The sequence below is a fragment of the Loxodonta africana genome, chromosome 13 (genome assembly GCF_030014295.1).
Source record: "Loxodonta africana isolate mLoxAfr1 chromosome 13, mLoxAfr1.hap2, whole genome shotgun sequence".
In the NCBI taxonomy this organism is placed as follows: Eukaryota; Metazoa; Chordata; class Mammalia; order Proboscidea; family Elephantidae; genus Loxodonta; species Loxodonta africana.
Window position 1 is genome coordinate 31,521,458 of NC_087354.1, and position 25,831 is coordinate 31,547,288.

Below are 25,831 nucleotides of genomic sequence, written 5' to 3' on the forward strand. Positions count from 1 at the left end.
TATCTGCCAGTCTTGGAGTTGTTTTTTACCCCGAGGGTTTGTGCATACTGTTGCATAGTTCTACTGTCTCACCATTGAGTGAAATTTGCTCTCAGCCTGGGCCCCAGAGAACCCGTGACCCTGCCTTGCATGTTGACTAGGCTGCTCTGGGCTACTCAGTGAGCTTACCACGTCTGGATCTAGCTTGTTCAGACACTTGAAGGTGAACTTCTGCTTAGTGCTCATGAAAGGTAGGCCATGGTTCTTAGACTGGTATTCACAGACATGGGGCAGGGGCCACCACCCAGCTCTAGGTCCAGTGTGGCTGCCCCCCCAGGCAAGGTGTACAGCTGCCTGGGGTTTGCCGTTCCTGCTCTCAGCATGCTGCTTTCAGCAGATTGCAGACAGTGGCGTATACTGAAGCTTTTTATTTTGACCATACCTACCTCTCTACCTTACCCTTCCCTACCCTGCCCTATATACCTACCTGTCTTCTCTCTCTCTCACCTTTTATTTTAATTTACTCCGCTGATTATCTAGCTAGCATTCTTCTGCTGAGTCATGCCAGTATGTTTTAAGAATCTTATATTAATGATTTTCGGAGTCCTCTGTAAGGGGTGCCTCAAATTTTTTGGCTTGCTTAGTTTCTTCTTTTGGTATGTTACAAGAAATATAATTACATAAAATCACACAAGCTATACAAGTTTACTATAAATGCTTTGGAAATACAAATAAAATAAGGAAAATATCATCTGTTGAGGTACTTTTAACATTTTGGAGTATTCGTCTAGCCTTTTTCATATATACTGTATGTATTTAGAAATTTTTGTTTTAAATAGCAATTATATATACACTTCAGTGTCTTTTTTTCTTTGTAACAGGAGCATTTCTCACAGCCTTGGATATTGATCTGTAATATAATTTATGATACCGAATATTTAATTTTGTTAATATGCCATAATTTATTGAACCAATTTCCTATTGTTGAAACTTTAGGTTGTGTCCGATTTTTTGTTATCAATAATTCTGTAATGATTATCTTCGCACAGAAATTGCCATATGCCTCTGTTTCCTTTGGGTAACTTTCTGAAGTGGCATTATTGCCCTTTTGTTTGCATTGCTAAATTGCTCTTTAGATAAAAAAAAAAGAAAAATCTTTAGATAGGTTGTATCAATTTGTTACCAATTTATACTACCTGCAGAACTCTTATTTTGCCGTATCTCTGCCCACCCTGGGGGTTATCATTTTATGAAAATCTTTGTGAATTTGATAAACCAAAATTGACTTCTGATTATTTTAATTTACATTTCTCTAATTTCCTTGTGAGGAAATTTTTTCATGTACTAATTGTCCACCTGCGTTTCTTTTTTTAATTGCTTGCTCATCATTGGCTTTGCTCATTTTCCTAACGGGTTATTCATCTTTTACTTACTGTGTTGTAAGAGCTTTATATATATTAATAAAGATGTTGATGATAGTAACTATCATATGTTGCAGTTATTCCTTTTGCTCTCTCTGCCTTTTTGTGCTGGCAGGTTTTTGATGAATAGAGCTTTTTATTGGTAGTCTTTTTCATTATGGTCTCTTTCTTTGCTTTTGTAACAGTAAATTTTTGATTAACTTCTATTTTCTACTTATAAACAGTATAATATTCAATTTAGATCAAGGTTTAAATAAATACAAACACCTAGGTACAAGGTGAGTCCCTTATTCACTGTCATCAATTGCTGCTGCTTCTGGTTTTCCATACTAGGGCTAACTAGAAAACAGGACTTGATCTTTGGCTTTTAAAGGTTTCAGCTTTGGTAAAAAATCTTTACCAAGTTTTTTCCTGTTTCTGATGCTGAGCTGCCACACCATGTACTAGCTCTGATTTTCCTAGCAAAAGACGCCTTACCTCTGATCATTCTAAGGGAGTCTCTGAGATTTCTCTGGTGGGGAGAACATTACATTCTCCAGCTGCAGTATCTCTGCTTCAAGCCGCTGTGACTTCATGTTAGACAATAGCAGGCTCTCAGCTATTCTTCACATATGCCACCAACCATCCCTACCCCTCGCTGCACACATGCTTCTCCCAGCTCCTTAAAAAGGACCAATCTATTCTGTCCTTCTCCCTTAATGTCTTTTTTCCTGCACAGTTAAAGAAGAAATGTAAATAAGCTTATAGAACAAATATCCTACAGATGTTTCATTACAGTGATGGTCATCCTGTGTAGTAGTTCACTTGGTATTGATGAGTTCACTACTTTCAGTGACATCCATTCCTTTGTTTATGGGTTCTAAAACTTCCTGTTCTAGGAGACTATTATTCATTTTGTCCAAAAACTTTACCTCTGATTCCAATGAGGTATTCTGCTAACCTGTGTTTAGGTAATTGACATTTCACTTTATTATTGCCTACCATAATTAAGTAACTTTCCAGTGGGGGAAAGGGTTGTGTTTTTCATTGTGAAGTTGCGTTTTGTGGGGGTTAGGAGGAGTGTGGAGAAACCAGACCTGCAAGCCTGTTGGTCCCATGGGGGAGGTAACAGATATGCCTTCACCATGGCACCTGCTCCCCTTGTGGTTTTAAGTGTTCCCCCCCTCCATCTTCCCGTTTTAAAATTATAAAAGCAATCTATCTGCATACGATGACTTTTGAAAAATAACCCACCGGTAATCCCACCACCCTGCATAATTATTTTCATTTTTCTTTTGTTCTTGTCTCAAATTATATTGAGTTTTGCTTTGTTAAAATCATAGTCTGTGAACATTTTTGTATTTTTTTAAAACTTAACACTGTAAGTAGTTTTCCATGTTGTTACATAGATTTCATAATTAGGATTTTTAACACATGGTAATTATCCATTCCCCGTTGTTGAACATTTAGATTCTTTCTGCGTGTGTATGTCTCTCTTTTGTGCTGTTTTAATAATGCTGCTGCATACACTTTTGCATATGGCCTTTGGAAATTTTGTGTCTTAGGGTAAAGTTCCGGAAGGGTTTGTCATTCGTCTGGTTCTGTGCGGCTACCATATTGCTTTCTAAAAGAGTCGTGCCAGTCCGCATCCAGAAAATTGTCAGCATAAACATGGTGTGAGAAGCATGTAAGCCACCATGGCCCCTGGATGCTGAAGCAGATGGAGGATTTAGGGCTGAACGAGGGAGGTGGTGGGTTTTTTTCCCCCTCCCTCTAGCAGGTTTGAGCCAACCAGATTCATTACCTGCAAGTGTAAGTGTTATAGTAATTCCTTACTGGAAGGCCTCTTTCCTAAGGTCTTGAGTGTTCTTTTTCACCACAGTTCTGTAGCTCTGCTTCTTCAGATGATGAAGGAAACAGGTGCGTTTTCTTGTCTTTGTGTCTTAAGTTAAAATAGAGTTTAGGGCTTTCCCAAAACTGTCCCCTGGCTAATTCGATAACCACGTGGTGCCTTGAGAGTCACCCTGTCCCTCAGGTCTAACCACCCTTATTTACTCACTGATAACAAACTTAGGGTGAAAAGCAAGGAATCAAGGGCTTCTGCTGAATAGAGCAAAAAACACCTAGGGGATGATAGAATCTTCCAGAGCTTATTCATGAGATAGTTTAGTTCAAATTCTGGCACTAGTGAATCATTTCGGATTTGATTGAATTCATACCGCAAAAATACAGAGTTATACAAAGTTAGTGAATAAATTACAAAGAGTAAATTAGCAGAGAAAGTTTTAGCCAAGTCTCATAGGAATTTAGGAGTTTTTTGAAAGAAGGAGATACTGAGCCATGCGTTTCTTTAAAGGGCTGAGTGATTGGCTTTTTGACAGTGCACTTGATCATGGGGCAGTGATTTTCCCTGAGAAATTGAGGGAGTATGGTATGAGTGTACCTTCTTTTTGGCAATGCAGCTGGCCAGGAATTTCTTGGTACTGAGGTTTACGGCCTGCCAGGCAGGCTTGTCGCTGAATATAATCCCTTTTCTACGTACCTGTCCAGCATTTTAGAAGGTTGAGGTAAAACTTGTTAGGTGTGTGATTATCCATAGTGCGGGGGCTTCCGCATGGGTGTGCTGGCTGCATGTGGGTTAGGGTGATGGGCATGCGCCGAAGATGATGCCAGACAGAGTCCAGTGGGATCCCGGTGTTCACTAATTCTGTTCTCCATTTCTTTTATAGCCTTTGCCCGCATCCAGCCATGGGGGACATGAAAACCCCAGATTTTGATGACCTTCTGGCTGCCTTTGACATCCCAGACCCCACCAGTCTTGATGCCAAGGAGGCCATCCAAACACCCAGTGAGGAGAATGAGAGTCCTCTCAAACCTTCAGGCATGTGTATGGATGAGAGTGTGTCCTTGTCTCACTCAGGATCAGCCCCAGATGTGCCGGCCGTGAGTGTCATTGTCAAGAACACCAGCCGCCAGGAGTCGTTTGAAGCGGAGAAAGACCACATCACTCCCAGCCTCCTACACAATGGATTCCGGGGCCCAGACCTGCCTCCAGATCCCCACAACCTGGGACACAACTGTGGGAAGTTCGATTCCACTTTCATGAATGGAGATAGTGCCAGGAGTTTCTCTGGCAAGCTGGAGCCGCCCAAGTCAGAGCCATTACCAACCTTTAACCAGTTCAGTCCAATCTCCAGCCCCGAACCTGAGGATGCTATCAAAGACAACGGGCTTGGGATGAAGCCCAAGCACTCTGACAGTTATTTCACATCTCCCCCTGGATGTGGGCCTGTGGGCGGCCCAGTCTTGGAAGCTCTGGGTAAGTTTCCAGTCCCAGAACTGCATATGTTTGATCACTTTTGTAAGAAAGAACCGAAGCCAGAACCCTCACCCTTGGGGGGCCAGCAGGAGCATGAGCGAAGCGGGCAGAAGGCAGAGGAGCCTCACAAGGAGCTGGATGCCAGTCGGCTCTTTGGGGAAGCTTTGGAATTCAACAGCCACCCCAGCAACAGTATTGGGGAGCCCAAGGAACTTGCTCCAGAGCTTGGTATCTGCTCATCAGTCCCCCCTCGGCAGCGTCTTAAGCCAGCTCACTCCAAACTGTCCTCTTGTGTTGCCGCCCTGGTGGCCCTGCAGGCCAAAAGAGTGGCCAGTGTCACGAAGGAGGATCAGTCTGGTCACACAAAGGACCCCTCAGGGCCCACAAAAGAGGGTTCTAAAGGCAGCCCCAAAATGCCCAAGTCACCAAAGAGTCCCCGGAGCCCTCTGGAGGCCACTAGAAAAAGTATCAAGCCATCAGACAGCCCTCGCAGCATCTGCAGTGACGGCAGCGGCAAAGGCTCCCCTTCTGTGGCTGCCAGCTCCCCACCAGCAATTCCCAAAGTCAGGATCAAAACCATTAAGACGTCATCAGGGGAAATCAAACGGACCGTCACAAGGATCCTGCCAGATCCTGATGATCCAAGTAAGTCCCCTGTTGGGTCACCTCTAGGGAGTGCCAGTGCCGAGGCCGCAAGTGAGGTGCCAGGGGACGAGGGCACTGCCCTGCCTGCAGAGGAGCACTTTTCAGAGGTGGACACAAATTCAGGGAGCCCCCAGGGTGACAGGAAAGAGGATGAAAGCATGACCAAGGCCAGTGAGTCTTCATCTCCCTGCTGCAGCTCTGGGCCCCGGGCCCCAAAGGGGGCTGCGCCAGGCTCACAGATGGGCAAGAAGCAGCAGCAGACCTCAGCACCGCAGGCCTCTAGCGTGGCCCCTGCCAACCTCCTGCCCAAAGCCGTCCACCTGGCCAACCTGAACCTGGTCCCCCACAGCGTTGCTGCATCAGTGACGGCCAAGTCCTCAGCACAGAGGCGGAACCAGCCACAGCTCACGCAGATGTCAGTGCCCCTCGTCCACCAGGTGAAGAAGGCTGCCCCGCTGGTTGTGGAGGTCTTCAACAAGGTCCTCCACAGTGCCAACCCTGTGCCCCTCTATGCACCAAACCTCAGCCCACCTGCAGACAGCAGGATCCACGTGCCGGCCAGTGGGTACTGCTGCCTGGAGTGTGGAGACGCATTTGCCTTAGAGAAGAGCCTGAGCCAGCACTACGGCCGGCGGAGCGTCCACATTGAGGTGCTGTGCACACTGTGCTCAAAGACGCTGCTCTTCTTCAACAAGTGCAGCCTGCTGCAGCATGCCCGTGACCACAAGAGCAAGGGGCTCGTCATGCAGTGCTCCCAGCTGCTTGTGAAGCCCATCTCTGTGGAGCAGATGTTTGTGTCAGCCCCCGTCAACTCCACGGCACCAGCAGCCCCGGCCCCCTCGGCCTCCCCCAAGCCTAGCCTCACTGCAGGCAGTGCCAGTCCTCCTCCTCCAGCCTTGCCGCTCTACCCAGACCCTGTGAGGCTCATCCGGTACGGACTCGAGTGTTTCGAATGTCACAAGCAGATGCAGGACTACGTGGCCCTGGCTGCACATTTCCAGAGGACGACAGAGGAAACCGAGGGGCTGGTAAGCAGACCCTCCCTCTGGTGGGTGTCAGGCCCTGGCTCGTGATCGAGCGTGGAAAGAAACACTCGTTGATGAGGGGGCAGTGGTGGGATCTCAGGAGTCCTTGGGGAGGATGTCTGACTTGATGCCTAGCAACTCGCCTGAATATATAGTCCTTGGTGCTTGTTGGGAAAGGCGTCCTGCCCACAACCGAAGGGAGACCCTGAAGATTGATGGCCATGCCCCATGTTCCACTCAACTCCCACTCCAGTGGGCTGTCGGGAATTGTTTCAGGCCTCGGGTTATGTCTCTGCTGGATGGTCACCTTCCTGTCCCTGGCAGGGCTCAGCACAGTTCGGGGATGTTCCCAGAGGACATGGGGGCAGAGGTAGGTGAGTCCCTGCTCCGTCCCTCAGTTTGTACTTCTGACAAGTGTGTTTTCAGTGTGCTGCTGTTCTGCCCCGCAATGGACACAGCTGTTTTTGCTGAGTCCCTTTGGGTAAACTGCGACGGGGCCAGCAGCAGGGCTGGTGTGGAAGGAAGGGAAGTAGCCTGACCTGTGGGCCTGGGGCAGAGGTTTTTGGGGCCTCATTTCATTCATATTCTGACCAGTTAGGCTTATCTGCTTGTTCTGATACTTGGCTATACTTGAGGAGATCTGTTTGTTTTGTTTGTTTTTTAAAGCCATCCTTTGCTCAAAAATCTCTGGCATCCTTTGTGTCCGTGTCTGTCGTATTAACAAGGTCCTGGGAAGAAGCAGCCTCCAGAAGGCTGCTGGTGGCAGGTGGAGGCACTCAGCCTTCGAGACCCTTTTTTCCCCCTCCCGGTGGTCCTCTTCGTGATTTAGCCAAGCTTGCCCGCTTGCTGTGCCTCCCTAAGCCAGGGCCACAGAGGCCTGGGAGGAGAGGAGAACGGCTGTTTTTGCTTCAGCTCACCTGGGGGCCTGTGCACCTGTTGGTGACCAGCAAGCTTTGCCCACGCTCTCCCAGCGCCCACAGTGGCCTGGGGGCTCTGTGCCAAGTGTGGGGGTGGCAGCGGGGGGGATTCGTGCCTTTCCTCCAGGAGCTCCCAGTACCTTGGCAGGGGCAGAGGTCACCACCCAACACCCACTGTGTGAAAAAGACTGAGACTGGGACTAGGACCAGTTGCTGTGGGGTCAGCTCTGACTCATGGCAGCCCCACGCTTGTCGGAGTAGAACTGTGCTCCGTAAGGTTTTTAATGGCTGATTTTTTTGGAAGTAGAGTGCCAGGCTTTTCTTCCGAGGCACCTCTGGGTAGTCTTGAACCTCCAACCCTACAGTTAGTATCTGAATGCATTTACTGTTTACACCATCCATGGACTCCAAGATTGGAACTAAAGCTGGGTTATAAGCACCGGAGCCTAGGTGCCTCAGAGGGACAATTCGTGGTGACTCCAAGCCTAGGGAGGGGACTGCTGGAGGTGATAGTTAAGCCAGGCCTGCAAGGATGAGTTTGGAGGAGGGGGAGGGGCAAGGGCGTCCCAGGTGTAGGGAGCAGTACAACGGCATGTGAAGGTGTGAAATGGGTTTGAGGAAGAGTTATTGATAGGGTGGCTTTGGCTTTTTGGTGTTGAGTTAGTGATAAGAAGTAGAATTGGTAGGTCTGCGGGTCTTCGGCAGAGGACCCAGCACCCAAAAGGGGACCAGCAGTGTGCTGAAGGAATACTTTGTTGCTTCTCATCTTTGCTGTCCCTCTGTTTCAGTTTGTATTTTTCATCCTCAGGTAGAATGTGGTTGCCCTGGTCCTTTCCCCAGGGCTTCAGTATTCTTCCTGCCAGTCTGGTTGAGTTGGACCAGGATTACTTTTTTGAGTCGTGTGATTTTGAGTAATGTGATCAGAACCCTTGGCAGTGGAGGGCTGATGTCTGGGCCTGTTCGCCCCTCCCCCACTCTGTTCCTCACCCATCTTCTCAAATCTGAGTAGGTAGGGCTCTGGGTCCAGCATCCCGGCTGGCACCCTTCTTACCCTGCGTGTTCTCTGTGTCATTCTCTAGTGGGAGCTGGACAAAAGATCCTCCCAGACAAGAAGGGAGGGAGTACCTTCTCTCAGTCCTTACAAAATCTGTCAATAATTGTGGCCTTCAAGTCTCAAGAAAAGGAGTAAGACTTGAGCTCTGGGATCAGAGACTAGCCTTGGGTGTCCGGAGACAGTACCCAAGGCAGGGGGTGGACAGATGAGGTGTGGGTTTGGTTCCACCCCAGAGTAGCGACACTGTGTTTGGGGCCTTCTGTCCTCTTCCTAGGAGCCTATCTGGACTCAATATGCCTCCCTCTGTAGTGGTTAAAGAGGGTCTTTTCATCCCTCCACTTGCATTCCAAGCCACCTTGTTGGGGCAGGATGTCAGCACACAGGAATTCTATTTTCATGTTCTTAAGGTTAGTGCTACAGCTGCTAACCAAAGGGTCGGCAGTTCAAATCTGCCAGGCGCTCCTTGGAAACTCTATGGGGAAGTTCTACTCCATCCTATAGGGTCACTGTGAGTCGGAATCGACTCAATGGCACTGGGTAAGGTTTACTTTAACTATAATGTCATTATCACATCTTTCAAAATTAACAATAATTCCATGGTATTTCCTAATACAAGTCCATATTCAGATTTTCCCAGCTGTGTCAAAAAATGTCTTTTTACAGTTGGGCTTGTTTGAATCAGGATACAAACATGGACCACGTGTTATATTTGTTTATTAAGTATCTTAAATCTCTATCTTAATCTAGAACAGTACTTCTTTCTATTCCACATTCTACCCCTCCTTTTTTTTTATTCATGCCATTGACTTGTTCAAGAAAAGGGGTCACGTGTCCTGAGAATTTTCTAGGACAATTCTGGGTTTGACTGGTTGCTTCTTCATGCAACTAATTTGTTCTTCTACAGCCCAGATTTCTTCTGTAGATTAGAAGTTAGTTTTAAAGACCTGATTAGATTCAGGTTCAGTTTTGAGCATGAAGACTATGTAGGTGGTGCTGTATTCTTCACATTTCATGCCTTCTCAGGAGGCCAGAGTGTCTGATTATCTCACTTTCAATGAAGCTAAACTTAATCAGTGAGTTCAGATTGTGATGTTCTGATCCCTCCGTTATAAAGTTCCCCACCTTCTACCTACTGATTTGAATAACCATTAATAAAACCAGTTGCCGTCAAGTTGATGCTGACTCATGGTGGCCCCACATGTGTCAGGGTAGAACTGTTCTCCATAGGGTTTTCAATGGCTCATTTTGCAGACGTAGATTGCCAGGAGTTTTTTTTGAGGTGCCTTTGGGTGGACTCGAACTGCCCACCTTTTGAATAGCAGCCAAGCACGTTGACCATTTATTTGCACCACCCAGGAATTCCATTCATAAATGATCATTGTTTGAATCGGTAATTTTCTTAGGAGTTGCAAAAGAGTGTTTCTAATTTTATCAATTCTTTTTCATTTTTTAGTTGAACTTCTATATAAAATATTTTCCCTTCTTCCATGAGGACCACTTGGTTACATTGAAATACAATTTATATTGGAAAGTGGGATAAAAAGTTACTTTGTTTCCTTTAATTAACAGTTTTCAGAGTAGTGAGTTGATGCCCTAACAGTTTCAAATGGTGTTGAAAAAGTGTCTCCTGTATTATTTTTAGTTTTAGTGTCATAATGAGCTCACTGATTTTTATATATTAGGTATGTTTCTGTGTTCATTCTTTTTGATGCCCAAGTTACCGTATCTTTGGTCAGTGGGAATCCCTTCAAGTGGTCCTGTGTTCTTTTGGCATGAGCTCATTAATCCTGGAGAGCTTCTTGCTTCAGCCCCAAAAAGATGCCCTGGCATATGTCCTGTGCTAAACCTAGAATCAACCATTTCTTCAAGGAGCCAGGTTTCTTTTAGTGAGGAGTCGAATTTAGGTTAGAGGCCACATGCTGGGCACCAGAGATGCTCATTACTACTGGGTTTGGGCTTTGTTGTTGTTTCTAGGACTTTTCATTGGTCAGAGTGAGTAAGTACATATTTTTAAAAAGAGGAAAGAAAAATCATGAGTTTATACTGGTATTCAAATTTAGAATTATAGTGTTTTTATGTAACTTGTTTGATTTTATCCTGAAAATCTAGGGTCCTAAGACTTGCCTACAATATATTTGATTTATCCTATAATATACCTACAAAAATTTCAAAATATCAAAACCAATATTATTTCCAACATGAAGACAGCTGCATGAAGTTTATACTTACAGTTCTCTTTGCCCTTAGAATACATCACAGTAAGAATGCGTAAGTCAAAATACTGTGTTTTAAGGTTATAGGGAATAATTCTTTTCTTTATATGGTTATATGACCAACTTAATATATAGTTAGGTCATTTGTTTCTGGTTTTCAGTTTTCAGGAAATGTTTTTGTTTATTTAATTTAATTATTCTTTTAAATTATCTAAAACATTTACATGTTTCCAATGTTAAAACTCTGCAACAAGGCACATTCAGAGAAGTCTTGCTTCTATCCCTGTTTTTCGCTCTGTTCCCTCCTTCCCTATGGGTAAGCATTTTTGGTTATATCTCCATTGCTACTTTTTTGCGTTGTGAGTTGGGGGAGGGCAAGAGCTGCCTCTACTGAGCGGGACCCAGGCCTGTGTGACTAGAAGTGCTCTGGTGGTGCAGTAAGCCCTTAAAATTCAAGAGGTGCCTGAGGGTCTGGAAAGGAAAAGTCGGTCTATGCTAAGCCAGAGGGGAAAAGGACTTACAGCCCCGGAGGATAGGAATCCTGTCTGGGAAAATAGAGTCAGGTTCTGTCACTGATTAATAAGGTGGAAGGCAAAGTTTACTTGGGTGTCAGTATCAGACGTTCTTAATGGGGCCTGGGCATGCACATGTGTCCTAGGGGACTTACAAGAGGGAGTGGTTAGAGGAGGCGGTTATTCTGTACCATACCCTAGGAAAACCAGACAGCTCTGATTGGAGAGCCCTGGGTATGCGGCGCCTGTGTGATCTGCTTTCTTAATGTTCTTTCCTAGACTTGCCAGGTGTGCCAGATGCTGTTGCCCAACAAGTGCAGTTTCTGTGCCCACCAGCGGATCCACGCACACAAGTCCCCTTACTGCTGTCCAGAGTGTGGGGCCCTCTGTCGCTCTGCCTATTTCCAGACCCACGTAAAGGAGAATTGCCTGCACTATGCCCGCAAGGTGGGCTACAGGTGGGTGCTGCCTGGCTCACTGTCCCATGACTGCCCAATGACTGGTCCTCTTCCTGGGCCAGAACTCATTTCAGAGTGAGGTTTGGTCTTAGGAGGTCAGGGCTCCAGACTAATAGGAAAGGGACAGTGGTTGGTACATAGGCAGACATGTTTATTTTGTAGAGAACAGGAAGAACAAGGAGGAGAAGAAGGAGATAAAAAATATTGAATACCAAAAAGATAGTTTTGAAGGGGAAGGTTTTAGGGAGATTGTTGTTGATAGGTATTGATGTGGTTGAGTTGATTTTCCACTCATAGTGACTCCATGTGACAGAGTAGGACTACTCCATAGAGTTTCCTAGGCTGTAATCTTTATGGGAGCAGATCTCCAGGTCCCTTCTGTGGAACTGTTGGGTAGGTTCGACCTGCCAGGCTTTTGCTTAGCAGCCGAGCACTTGACTAGGCATTTGTGCCACCAGGGCTTAGAATGTACATAACATTCATTTTGTCAATTTGGTAAAAAAAGGTATATACATTTAATTTCCTCACAGAGTTTACCATGTTTGGTATATTGAATTTAAAGTACTGTTTCGATAATAATATAACTAATTGTAGTACTTCAAAATGTTCCCAACTTTTGTTAATAAATGGAGCTGTAGGACACCAAACTCAAAGGACTCTAGTATTTCTGTTTTTGTTTTTTCTAATTGTGCTTTAAGTGAAAGTTTACAAACCAAGTCAGTCTCATACAAAAACTTACACACACCTTGCTCTGTCCTCCTAGCTGCTTTTCCCCTAATAGGACGACAGCACACTTCTCTCCTCCCTGTATTCCCTGTGTTCATTGAACCAGCTCCTGTACCCCTCTGCCTTCTCACCTCGCTTCCAGGCAGCTTCTAGTATTTCTGTTTTGGTTAGTTTTTGTCAGTTTGTAAGAAACAGTCAAAACCTAAGAATGGAAAAAATGATCAGCCTCAGTAAAACCAAGAAATATTACTTATTTTAAACTGAATTGCCTACGTTGTGTCAGACATATATAAGTGAGAAGTCGCTTTCAGGAAAAAGATCAAAGTGGAGGAGAAACTGTCCTCCAAAGCTTGTTGATCTGTGCCTTTTACATTGTCAGCCAGGTCTCCTTGGCTAATTTATTACATTTGGGTGTTTCGATGTTCTCGGATGTTCCACTTTATCACTTTCACTTTTGAGAATTAATTTTACCTGAATTTGGTAAGATTTTCCTGTCCTTTGGTATTAAAAAAAAAAAAAAAAAAAGCTTAATTAATAAATGGCTATTGAGTACCTATTATTGTCTTTAGCATTGTGCTAGACACTCAACATTCAAAGATGATTAAGACACAGTCCAGCCCTCAAGAGGGCAGCAGTCTGGTAGGTTTACAAATATATGTACTCAGGGTTGTAAGTCCCATAATAGAGAAATGGTGAGGAACAGCATAATTCTATTGGAGAGGGCCAGGAACGCTTCATGAGGGAGCTGCTAGGAGGTCTTCAGGCAGAAGAAAGGGAGAGAACATATCTGGCAATGGTACATACAGGGACATGAGCACTCACAGTGGGGGTATGGGAATGATAAGCAGTTCAATAGAGGCATAGCAGAATAAACTGGGGGGAGTGGTGAGAAATGAGACTAGGGCCAGGCCATGCAAGACCTTGTATTCACTGGCAGACATTTGGCTTTTATCGAGTGGACGGTGAGGAGCCATAGAAAGATTTCCAGCAGGGGAGTGAACCAGCGATCTCTCTGTGTTTTAGAAAGATGATTCTGGGGAAGCTGACCCATATATTAGAGAGGGGAGAGGCTGGAGACTGGTTGGGAGTGTAATCGTCCAGATGAGGCCATGAGGGCCTCAGCTCAGGCACAGCTGGGGGGATGTAGAAGAGAAGGTAGATTGAGAGACATTTAGGAATTAGAAGCATCAGGACTTGATGACAGTTTGTGTATGGGGATGAGGAATGGGGAGGTGTCGGTGATGACTCCCGGGTTTCTGTCTTGGTGTAAACATCTCCAAATGTGGACTAATTTCTTTTACATGTTATGAAGGGTGGAGAATCTAAGGTGCTATGGGAAGCCAGAAAAGACCGAGACAGGATTATACAAAGCCTTTGCAACCATGTTGCCAGAAGAGCATTGCTTGGTAGCCTCCCAGGCTAAATTTTTCAACCAAACACCTGAACATGTTTTTACAGTATCCTGTAACATTTGAAAATATCTTTCAAACTTTGACTTAAGTGTATGCTTGCTTGTTCCAAGGTCAAATCCAATCCAATAGCGATGCAATCAGTGTTTAAATTTTTATCTTTGAATCTTGAATCCAAGAAATTTTCAATAGCGTGGATGGATTGTAATAGCAAATTTTGTGCGTGTGTGTGATTTTAATTAAATCCTGTATTTTGCTTTCTTCTGTAACAGTAAAAAGAAACATAGTATCTCAAAAGCAATTCATCAAGTCTTTTTGTAAGGAATGTCAAAAATGCATTGTGATTTAGCTAAAGTGATTATTGAAGAAACTGACATTGAAACCTTGAATGATCTATGAGTAAACCCAGAAGATATATGCGCCGATACAGTTTTCATTACACTTAAGATTTCAACTATCAACTTTTTTTTTTTTTTTTTGGCAACAGCTTTATTGATAGATAATTCATGGACCATACAAGCCACCCATTTAAAGTGTACAATTCAATGGTTTTTAGTCTATTCAGAGATGTTCAATCATCACAATGATCAATTTTAGAACATTTTCATCACCACAGCCCTAGGTGGTCACTGATTTACTTTCTGGCTATAGATTTATCTTCTGGACATTTCATATAAATAGGATCACACAGTATGTGATCTTAGCATATGTTTTCAAGGTTTGTCCATGTTGTAGCATATGTCAGTACTTCATTCTTTTTATGGCCAAATAATATTCCACTGTATGGATATATTTTGTTCATCCGTTCATCTGTTGATGGACACTTGCTTTGTTTTCACCTTTTGGCTATTGTGAATAATGCTGCAATGAACACTGATATACAAGTATCTTTTTGAATCCCTGCTATCAAGTCTTTTGGGGTAAATACCTAGGAGTGGTGTTGCTGGTCATATGGTAATTCTATGTTTAACTTTTTTAGGAACTACCAGACTGTTTTCCAAAGTGGCTGAACCATTTTTATGTTCTTACCAGCATGTAGGGGGGTTTCAATTTCTCCACATCCTCACTAACACTTGTCTGACTTTTTTTTACTTAGTGAGTGTGAAGTGGTACCTCATTGTGGTTCAGATTTGCATTTCCTTGATAGCTAATGCTATTGAGAATCTTTTCCTGAGCTTATTGTCCGTTTGTATCTTCTTTGGAGAAATGTCTCCAGATCCTTTGCCCATTTTTTGATCAGATAATTTGTCTTTTTATTATTCAGTTCTAAGAGTTCTTTATGTATCCTGGATATAAGTCCCTTATTAGATATATGATTTGCAGATATTTTCTCCCATTCTTGTGGGTATTGATGTTTTTAGAAAACTCTCAAAAAATATGTATGTTCCATCATTAAACTCTACTACAAAGCTTTACAACGTTATTTTATGTTTTGTATTATTTTTGTTTTATCTTGAAGAAAATGTAAAAAGGCTATGCGTGTTTTATAAATTCTTTTGCTGCTCTTGTTGATAATTTGGAGAGTATCCAGTGATGTCATTAAGGAAGCAAGTTTAGTCTGTTGCAAAAAATATTTTATTTGTTGTGATTATTAGCAAAGTATTTTACTGCTCTTTATCTTTTCTGAAACTTTAGTAATTTCACAACATATGATTCTATAATTGTTTTCCCTTTTTCAGTGCTTCTTAAACATTTTGGTAAAGGGTTATGTTATATGGTTGGCTTTTTTTTCCGCACACTTTTTCAGTGTAAACCCTGCTCATACAGCTATTTGCTGAGGCTGCTTTGCATGTGTTCTTTTACCCATTTATGTTCTTACTTTCAATGAGGTTTCTTCAAAGAATGTCTACTAGTTAAATAGATTTTCAGTGCCATCTACAAAGAGTATATTTATATTGCTCCTGCAAGAGTTTGGTCAGTTTGTGCACGTGCGCACACACGTGCACACACACACATGCGCACACACACACACAAAGCGCCACTTAAAAGATTCTTTACACATATTAGGTGTATTTGGCCACTTTGGATGAATTTACAAATATGTGGATTTTTCTCCCTCATAATACCTTGTGGTATGAAAGTATTTCTATGTGCTAGAAGTTGATTTCATGTTTTGTTTAGCAGGAAAGAAAAGAAAATTTCATGTTTTGTTTAGCAGGAAAGAAAAGAAAATACAACTGAATAAGTAGCTTGTATGTTGTTGGTGTTGTTAGGTGCCATTGAATCAGTTCCGACTCATAGCGACCCTGTGTACAACAGAAGGAAACACTGCCTGGGCCTGCACCATCATCACAATCATTGCTATGTTTGAGCCCATTGTTGCAGCTGCTGTATCAGTCCATCTTGTTGAGGGTCTTCCTGCTTTTTGCTGGCCCTCTACCAAGCATGATGTTTTTTCTCCAGAGACTAGTCCCTCCTGATAACATGTCCAAAATACATGAGACGAAGTCATGCCATCCTGGCTTCTAAGGAGCATTCTGGTTATATTTCTTCCGAGACAGATTTGTTTGTTCTTCTGGTAGTCCATGTTGTTGTTGTTAGGTGTCGTTGAGTTGGTTCCGACTCATAACAACCCTACAGAACAGAGTAGAACTGCCCTATAGGGTTTCCAAGGAACAGATGTTGGATTTGAACTGCCAGCCTTTTTGATTAACAGTTGAGCTCTTAACCACTATGCCACCAGGGTTCCAGTATATTCAATATTCTTCACCAACACCATAATCCAAAGTATCAGTTCCTTGGTCTTCCTTTTTCATCGTCCAACTTTTGCATGCATATGAGGCAATTGAAAACCTAGAAATTCTAAGTTAAAGCACACACAAATTTAGTGATGAATGCTCCTCAGAGTTCATTGCAAACAGCTTTCTGGTCTAGCGGGCTGTACCTCCTTGCTCATTAAGTTGGCAAAGGTGATTCTGTTCCCTGCTTCCACCCCACCCCCCAAAGAAAGCAAGAAAAGAAAACCAAAAAGTATTGGCCAGGATTTTGTGGTGATTTTTGATGATGTGGATTATGAAAATGGGGCTAATGTGGTGAAATGAAAGTTAATATTCAGGAATCAGAGTTTTTTTTTTATTGTTGTTGAAATTATACATAGCAAAACATACGCTGATTCAATAATTTCTATATCTACAATTCAGTGATAATTGGTTACATTTTTCAAGTTGTGCAACTATTCTCACCTTTGTCCAAATTGTTCTTCCCACATTAACATGAAGTCTCTGTCCCCTAAACTTCTTGACTGACCTTTCAAATTGACTGTTGTCAGTTTGATCCCATATAGATAGTTCTTCAAAACAGCATGATTTTCAAGGTAAACATTCTTTTTTCTTTTTTTTTAACTGTGCTTTAAGTGAAAGTTTACAAATCAAGTTAGTCTCTCATAGAAAAATTTGTGTACACCTTGCTATGTACTAGTAATTGCTCTCCCCCTAAGGAGACAGCATACTCCTTCCCTCTACTCTCTCTTTTCATGTCCATTCGGCCAGCTTCTGACCCTCTCCACCCTCCCATCTCCCCTCCAGACAGGAGATGCCAACATAGTCTCATGTGTCTACTTGATCCAAGAAGCTCACTCTTTACCAGTATTGTTTTCTATCTCATTGTCCAGTCCAATCCCTGTCTGAAGAGTTGGCTTTGGGAATGGTTCCTGTCTTGGGCTAACAGAAGGTCTAGGTACCCTGACCTCCAGGGTCCTTCTATCTCAGACCATTAAGCCTGGTCTTTTTATGAGAATTTGGGGTCTGCAACCCACTGCTCTCCTGCTGCCTCAGGGGTTCTTTGTTGTGTTCCCTGTTAGAGCAGTCATCGGTTATAGCTAGGCACCATTTAGTTCTTCTAGTCTCAGGCTGATGTAGTCTCTGGTTTATGTGGCCCTTTCTGTCTCTTGGGCTCATAATTACTTTTGCTCCAGGTGGATTGAAACCAATTGATACATCTTAGATGGCCGCTTGCTAGCATTTAAGACCCCAGATGCTGCTCTCCAAAGTGGGATGCAGAATGTTATCTTAAGAGATTTTATTACACCAATTGACTTAGATGTCCCCTGAAACCATGGTCCCCAAACCCAGCCCCTGCTACGCTGGCCTTCGAAGCATTCAGTTTATTCAAGAGACTTCTTTGCTTTTGGTTTAGTCCAGTTGTGCTGACCTCTCCTGTATTGTGTGTTCTCTTTCCCTTCACCTAAAATAGTTATCTATTATCTAATTAGTGAAAGTTCCTCTCCCTCCTTCCCTCCCTACCCCCGTCATAACCATCAAAGAATATTTTCTTCTCTGTTTAAACTATTTCTCCAGTTCTTATAACAGTGATCTTATACAATATTTGTCCTTTTGCAACTGACTAATTTCACTCAGCGTAATGCCTTCCAGATTCCTCCGTGTTATGAAACGTTTCGTGGATTCATCATTGTTCTTCATGAAGCATAGTATTCCATTGTGTGAACATACCATAATTTATTTATCCATTCATCCACTGATGGGCACCTTGGTTGTTTCCATCTTTTTGCTATTGTAAACAGTGCTGCAGGGAACATGGGTGTGCATGTATCTGTTTGTGTAAAGGCTTTTATTTCTTTAGGATATATTCCAAGGAGTGGGATTGCTAGATCGTATGGTAGTTCTATTTCTAGTTTTTTAAGGAAGCGCCAAATTGGTTTCCCACGGGATTGTACCATTTGACATTCCCACCAGCAGTGTATAAGTGTTCCAGTCTCTCCACAACCTCTCTAACATTTATTATTTTGTGTTTTTTGGATTAATGCCAACCTTGTTGGAGTGAGATGGGATCTCATTGTAGTTTTGATTTGCATTTCTCTAATGGCTAATGATGGTGAGCATTTCCTCCTGTATCTGTTTGCTGCCTGAATGTCTTCTTTAGTGAAGTGCCTATTCATATCTTTTGCCCATTTTTTAATTGGGTTATTTGTCTTATTGTAGTTGAGTTTTTGCAGTATCATGTAGATTTTAGAGATCAGACACTGATTGGAAATGTCATAGCTAAAAACTTTTTCCCAGTTTAAGGCAAACATTCTTTACTAAATAAGCTAATTTATTGCTTGGTTTAAAGAAAGACTTTAGGGGATATTTTTGGTTTAAAGTTTAAAGATTATCTCAGAGCAATAGTTTCTGGGGTTCATCTAGCGTCTATGGCTCCAGAAAGTGTGGAGTCCATGATAATTTGGAACACTGTTCTGCATTTTACTCATTTTAATCAGGATCCTTTTATAGAACGAGGAGTCAGAGAATTCTTAAGTGAAGTCGTGTTCTCTTTCTTTAAAACAACAATCTTTTCTAGTGCTTATTTGAAAGTCAGGGCTATAGGGGCAGACATTGCAAGAGATATTGATAACAAATAACAGAAGAAGGCAGATAAAAAGTTGTCTAGAACGGAATAGCGGAGAGCACTGAAGGTATCCCCCCCACCCATAGGGGAGACCTGAGTGTGTTTATAGGTGAGAGGAACAACAGAACTCATGAGAGGGATTAGGAACTTTAGCGGATGCACGTTTGCATGGAGAAAGGTCATATCTTTCTCTGGTACTGAAGAAAGGAAAGGCAATATGTACAGAGAAATAAAGTTTTGAAGTTGAAAGAAGAATCCAAGACCAGGGTCCAACATGGGTTGGCCTCAATTTCAGAAAAATGGTTTAAGACAGTTCTTTGTTTCATTTATTCATACCTAATAAAAAAATATCTTCACCAAACAAAACTCAGAAAATACAAATTGGTACAGAGAAAAAGAAATAAAAATCATCCATAATTCCACCAAGTCAACATCACAATGCTTTAAAGCTGCAGTTCAGTATGGTACCAGCTACATGTGGCTATGAGCACTTGAAATGGGGCCGGTGCACCTGAGGAACTGAATTTTTTTATTTTATAAATTTAAATTTAAATAGCACCATGGACAGTATAACTATAGAGCATTTCCATCATCACAGAAAGTCCCGCTGGACAGGGCTGCTCTAGAATACCTCTTCCTGGTCTTGCCCGTGTTTTGAGGAATGATTGTTTTAATGTGGTGGTTGTGGTGGTGGACATAGCCTTTTCTGCCCCGTTTTTTCCACTTAACAGTGTGTCATAAGCATATTCTCATTGTTACACATATTTTTAATGACTGTACTTGTGTTAAGTGGCCACCCCTGCTTATTCAGTACCAACCTATGGAAAGGCCCAGGCTTTCTGTAGCCTCCCTCTAAAATTCTTCCTGGTCTCCTGCAGTTGTTTCAGACTTAAATTTATACTGTATCTGTCATTACTGAACCATTATCCTCCCTCTCCACTCCTGCCAACTTCTCTTAGCTGGGCTCAAGTTCTCAGAATTTCGTCTGGCCAGTGAGGGGAGAGGTTGGCATTTCCTACCAGGAGTGGCTTTGGGCTTGTGTGGCCCTGGGGGACTGCATTTCTGCCAGACTCTAGCAAGCAGGCTTTTGGGATATATGTTTGGAGGATGGAAGACTGCCTGTTCTAGGGAGGCAGGTATGAGCCCCTGAGATGGCTCTGTTCCTGCCCTCCCTCCCTTCTAGCACCCCTTCTGGGTCTGATATCCCCACCCCCCACCTCTCCCATCCAGGTGCATCCACTGTGGTGTTGTCCACCTGACCTTGGCCTTGCTGAAAAGCCACATCCAGGAGCGGCACTGCCAGGTTTTCCGCAAATGTGCGTTCTGTCCCATGGCCTTCAAGACTGCCAGCAGCACTGCGGACCACTGCGCCTCCCAGCATCCCACCCAACCCCACAGACCCTCCCAGTGAGTGCATCTCCAGGGCTAGCCGGCCCTGTGGGGCAGAGAGGAGTGGCCTGGGTGCTGGAGGGGGTGGTGCAGGGGTGGGCCAGGGAGCTGTGGCTGGGGGAAGAGGTGCCTGGAGTCCCCCAAGAACATCCTGGGGAGTGTCTGCCCTGGTTCAAACTGAGCAAGGGTGAGATGGAGGGATGTGGTTCAGCCAGCAGATCCTTGACTGTCTCACACCCTGGGGCTTTTCTCATCAGGCTCATCTATAAGTGCTCCTGTGAGATGGTCTTCAACAAGAAGAGGCATATCCAGCAACATTTTTACCAGAATGCCAGTAAGGCGCAGGTGGGCGTCTTCAAGTGCCCGGAGTGCCCACTCTTGTTCCCGCAGAAGCCGGAGCTGATGGAACATGTCAAGGTGGGATGTGCTGGGGGAGGAGGCTGGGGATGAGGGCACATGCATCAGGGTGGGGGTCTGCCTTTGTGCATCTTTCTCCTTGCGCAGTCAGTAATTGCTTTCCCCATCCCCAGAGCACCCACGGTGTTCCCCGAAATGTGGATGAGCTGTCAAGCCTCCAGTCTTCAGTAGACATGTCCTCCAGCCGCCCTGGCTCTCGAGTCCCCACTGAGCCTCCAGTCATGACCGTGGCTACTCGTGGTAGTTCCCTGCCCTCCAGTCGCTGGGGCAGGTCTGAAGCCCACCGCAGGGCAGAAGCCAGGCCCCGGCTGAGAAACGCTGGCTGGACCTGCCAGGAGTGCCAGGAGTGGGTTCCTGATCGGGAGAGCTACGTGTCCCACGTGAAAAAGAGCCATGGCCGGGTAAGCACAGCCACCCGGTCACAGTAACAGGTGCTCTGGACTTCTTTCTGGGGGCCAGGGCCCCTTATGTGGCTGACCCTTTGGGTTCCTGGTGCTTTGGGCAGGGTGGGTACCACAGATCTTAAGGTCTTTGGGATATCTGCCATCCTGCCCACATCACCTGAGAAGGAAGATGCACTCAGAACTATCTTATGGTGTGATGCTTTGTGTCCCGCCACCCCTCCCTCAGACACTGAAGCGGTACCCATGTCGGCAGTGCGAGCAGTCCTTCCACACCCCCAGTAGCCTGCGCAAACACATCCGCAACAACCACGACACAGTCAAGAAGGTCTACACTTGCGGGTGAGTCCCTGGAGAGGAGGTGGTGAGGAGCCCAGAAGTTCACAAAGATTCTGTCCATGGCACGTTTAGGACTTTTCTTTGACATGAGATCAGGGGTCTAAGTCAAGAGCCAAGGAAGGTTCCACCTGGGGAAAATGCTATGGCTAGGTCAGAAATCAGGGGAGCCCAGCTTCCAGAACCTGGTGGCTCCTGAGCCCTCCCCTCTCACCTCTCTAATGCTGGGCTGCACCCGTCAGTAGTGAAGGGACCATGATGTCTAAGAGGAGCAGTGGTGATATGATCAGGTTCCCCGTCTGGCCTCTTTCATGCTGACCGCTCTCCACGCACTTGGGTCCCTGGGCAGTGCTACCAGAAGTAGAGACTAAGATCATGGCATGGGGCCAGGTATCAAGGGTACAAATATTCAGACTTGCTGTTGTCTGCCACCTTGGCTGGCCTGCTGGTTGGGTTTCTCCAGTGAGCCCCCAGAACTACCCAGCCAGCCTAAAGACCATGGCTGTCTGCTTGCTCCAGATGCTGACTTTTTCTCTCTGGTCTTCTGTGTGGAGAGTCTGCAGGAGCCTGGAGCCAGAAGCAGCTTTACTTCTCTCTGCTTGACTAACTGCTCTGGGCCCTGCAGCCTGTAATCCTACATGGCCTCCTCTGGCTTTGCCTTTGCAGGTACTGTACAGAGGACAGCCCCAGCTTTCCTCGGCCTTCCCTTTTGGAGAGCCACATCAGCCTTATGCATGGTATCAGAAACCCTGATTTGAGCCAGACGTCCAAAGTCAGACCTCCAGGTGGACCTTCCCCTCAGGTGAGTGTGGGGCTCCTGGAGCTGCAGTTGTCTGCTCAGGGCATCCTGGAGCTACAGGAGCATTAGGAAGGCAGTGGGGGGCCCGTCTGTCATCGTGGCCATAGAGCAACTCTCTAGTCCTGTATGACCCAGCTGGGACAGCACACAAGTAGAGGACAGGGACAAAGACCTGTGAGGCAGCCCACTAGCCTTTTGTTACTGTTGTTTCCTGTTGCTGTGACCCCTCCTTGGGTGTGTGCTGTGCTCTGTGGACCTTGGGGTCCTTTCACATACACCATCCTGTTTCTGCCTCACAGCAGCCTGTGGGGCAGAGACAGGCGGGTACATTCGTTAGGTGAGGATAATGAGGCTTGGCTGAGCCCCCCACCCCTCCTCCACTATTATGGGAAAAGCCAGGCCGAGAATTCTGCTGTCCTGTCCGTTGCCCTGTGGCCTCATGCCTGTTCCATGCCCTGTCCTGTCTCTATTTCTGATGAACTTCTAGAGCAACCTGTTTTCCCCTCCTCACTGCAGGCTTTCCCACTCTTTACTAGGGTCTGCTCCCAAAGGGGGCAGCTATTTCTGGAAAGCTCTGGGATCTGCCTGGAGTTCCAGGGCAATCTCAGAACTTTCTTAGCTATTCAGAGAGGGGAGTTGGTTGGCAAAGGCATGGGTAAAATAGCCCCTTTTGCACATAGTGGGTGAGTTGTCAGTTGACATTTTGGCCAACATTTGTCACTGATTAAAATGAACACCCTCCCCTGCCCCCAGATGCACATACCCTTTGAGCCAGCCGTTCTGCTTCTAGGAATTTATCTGTCAGATACCTTTGGCCTTGGACACAAAGAGGTGTGTCCAGGGATATTCGCTGCAGCACTATGTGTAGTGACAAAGATGGAACGCAACTCAGTGTCCATCGGTGGGGACTGCTGATATCAATTCTGGTTCATCTCCACAGTAGGGTAGTGTGCAGCTATTAGGAAGATTGATGCCTCTGTATATACCCTCATGGAGCCAAGCTCTAATATATGTTAAGTGCAAAAAGCAGGATGAGAAAAAATGTGCACTTTGTAAAAGACAATCATTCTGATTTTGTATATGTATAGAATATCTCTTGGAGGAGCCACAGAACCCAGGTAATATGGCTTCCTCTGGAGAGCAGGCCTGGTGGGGGGTAGGAAGGACTTAATTTTCTCTGTGCCCGTTCTATATCTTTGGAATGGTGTACCGCACGTGTATGTTACATTAAAAAATGGACCGAACCTAAACCAGAGTTCGGGATTGAGATGACTCTGTCTTGGGTAGTGACCGCTGTGAGTCCTTGAGGCTGCACTGGTCATGTCTGGGGAGCTCTGTCTAGGACCAAGGTGCATCCTGGACTCTGCTCACACTGTGTCTACTTGCAGGTGAACCATCTGAAAAGACCGGTCAGCGGAGCATGGGATGCTCCAGGCACCACCAATGGCGCGACTGTCTCTTCCTCCAAAAGACACAAATCCCTTTTTCAGTGTGCAAAATGTAGCTTTGCAACAGACTCAGGGCTCGAGTTCAAGAGCCACATACCTCAGCACCAGGCGGACAGCTCCACAGCCCAGTGTCTTCTCTGTGGCTTGTGCTACACCTCTGCCAGCTCCCTCAGCCGTCACCTCTTCATCGTCCACAAGATGAGGGATCAGGAGGAGGAAGAGCAAGAGGAGGTGGCAGAGTCGGCAGAGCCAGAGGAGGGCTCTGGGGAGGAGGTGCCCATGGAGACCAGGGAGAATGGACTGGAAGAATGTGCTGGTGGGCCTTTGTTGGCTGACCCAGAGGCTAGGAGATCACTGGGCCCGGCTCTTGATGAGGATGGTGCCCAGGATGCTCAGAGTCAACCACGGGCCTCTCAGGACCAGGACAGCCATGCACCATCCCCCTAGGTGTGAACGGAGGCTTTGCAGTCTGTGAGGTCGGGGTGGCACCCCGGTGTCTTCCGCCTGCCATGTGACAGGGGGAAATAAAAGGCTCTGCCCTGGTGTGAGTGTGCCCGGCTGTGCCCTGGAGCAGTATCTGCCCTGAGCTGTGGGATGCTGAGTGTCCTCCAGCTCTGGGAAATGGGGGTCGTCCAGGGCCTAACAGCTCTGAATTTGCTTCTGTTATTTATGGCTTTGTGCTGCTTCTTGGTACCCCAACTCTTTGTCTGTGTCCTCCCAACCCCAGGCTGCTCACGTGGCCCGACCCCAATGCTGTCAACTTGGCTTGAAACCCCTCAGGTGCTGTACTCTTCTGGGAGGTTCCCTGCTTGCTGCCCTTAGCCAGGGGGCTCCTTGGAGCTCCCTGTGCCTGCAAACACCGGCTCTCCTTCCTGCCATCCGAGCCCAAGAAGGGGAGTGAGGGGTGCTGACACAAGTCGCTCTTGGAGAGCTCTGCCCAGCCTGGCCTGCAAGGGCCCTTGGTCACTTTGTCCTTCCTTCCCATCTTCTCTGATTCTTTTCTCCCAAAATTGTCCTGGAGAATGAATTATCACACTGGCTCACCATGTCTCTGTGGGTGGGTGAAACTTGGCAGCACACCTCTTTGGAACCCGGGCAAAGCAGGAGGTGTAGCAAAGGCAGGTGGGCACCGCAAGTCAGACCCCCTCCAGCCCTTCAGAAGGAGCTGGGGGTCCTTGTTCTGCTGCTGTTCTGCCTTCCCTGACAAGTGGGGTTTGGGGCACACAGACATTGGAATATTTGTACTCTTGCTCCTGTGCCATTAGAGAGGCTGCTGCCCCAGGCAGGCCAGCCCCTCCTCCTCTCGGCTACAGTCGTGTTGCTCAGACTATATTTCAAATAAAAAAATCTTCTTACCATGCAGGTAGGCTCTTGTATTCCTCTTCAGGTGAGCCTGGCCCCACCCTGTTCCATCTAAAGGTCTGTCTCAGACTTCCCTCCTTTGTCTCATCTCTGAGGGAGAGCGATGCTTCCTACTGTCCAAGGGAGGTCGTCCTTTTTAGACTCTGGAGCTTGCAGTTAGGAAACCAGGAGCCCTGTTCTTCCTGGGTCTCTGGAAACCTCCTGAAGCGGGGTGAGGGTCACAGTGCTGGTCAAGAGCCACCTCTAAAATCTCCCCTGGGCTGTGGCATTGGCTCTAGGACCTATCTGAGCTCCTCCATCTTTCTTACAAATGGATTTTCAACCTAAGAGAACCTTTTGCTGGTGAGGAGGAAGAAAGGAGTGAAGGGGAGGGGTCATGTAACACTGCTGTGTTCAAGTGGCCTTTGGACTGCTTGCCGCAGGGAACTCGGGCATGGCAGAATTGGGTCGAGGCTCAGCAGGCTGGGATGTCTTTTTGCTGATGGAGGAGTTTGGGTCATTGTCCTTGTTGGGGCCTGGATAAGCACATGCAAGAGGCTTGGGTGGAGATGTCCTGTGACCTGGCTGCTGCAGCCTGCCATGGGTGGGCCGGGGGGGCTGGGCCGGGTAGGGTCTAGGCAGCAGAGGAGAGTGGGTGCTGGCTGGGCTCTTAGAGGTGATCTTTCAAGGGAGGCCTTGA

At 45.8% G+C, this 25,831-nt stretch overlaps 1 protein-coding gene across 2 annotated transcripts in view; it reads left to right on the top strand.

The window, feature by feature from the left end:
- ZNF592 (zinc finger protein 592) overlaps positions 1-25,150 on the top strand; it is a 37,391-nt gene extending 12,241 nt beyond the window's left edge. For both annotated transcript variants that reach the window (XM_010593802.3, XM_064267171.1), the window contains 8 exons: positions 4,109-6,371; positions 11,344-11,522; positions 20,231-20,407; positions 20,647-20,806; positions 20,920-21,207; positions 21,437-21,549; positions 22,210-22,345; positions 23,731-25,150. In XM_010593802.3, the coding sequence (XP_010592104.2) occupies positions 4,128-6,371; positions 11,344-11,522; positions 20,231-20,407; positions 20,647-20,806; positions 20,920-21,207; positions 21,437-21,549; positions 22,210-22,345; positions 23,731-24,237 (3,804 nt within the window). In that variant the 5' untranslated portion in view covers positions 4,109-4,127 and the 3' untranslated portion in view covers positions 24,238-25,150. The remainder of the gene's footprint in view (positions 1-4,108; positions 6,372-11,343; positions 11,523-20,230; positions 20,408-20,646; positions 20,807-20,919; positions 21,208-21,436; positions 21,550-22,209; positions 22,346-23,730) is intronic.
- The last annotated feature ends 681 nt before the right edge of the window (positions 25,151-25,831 follow it).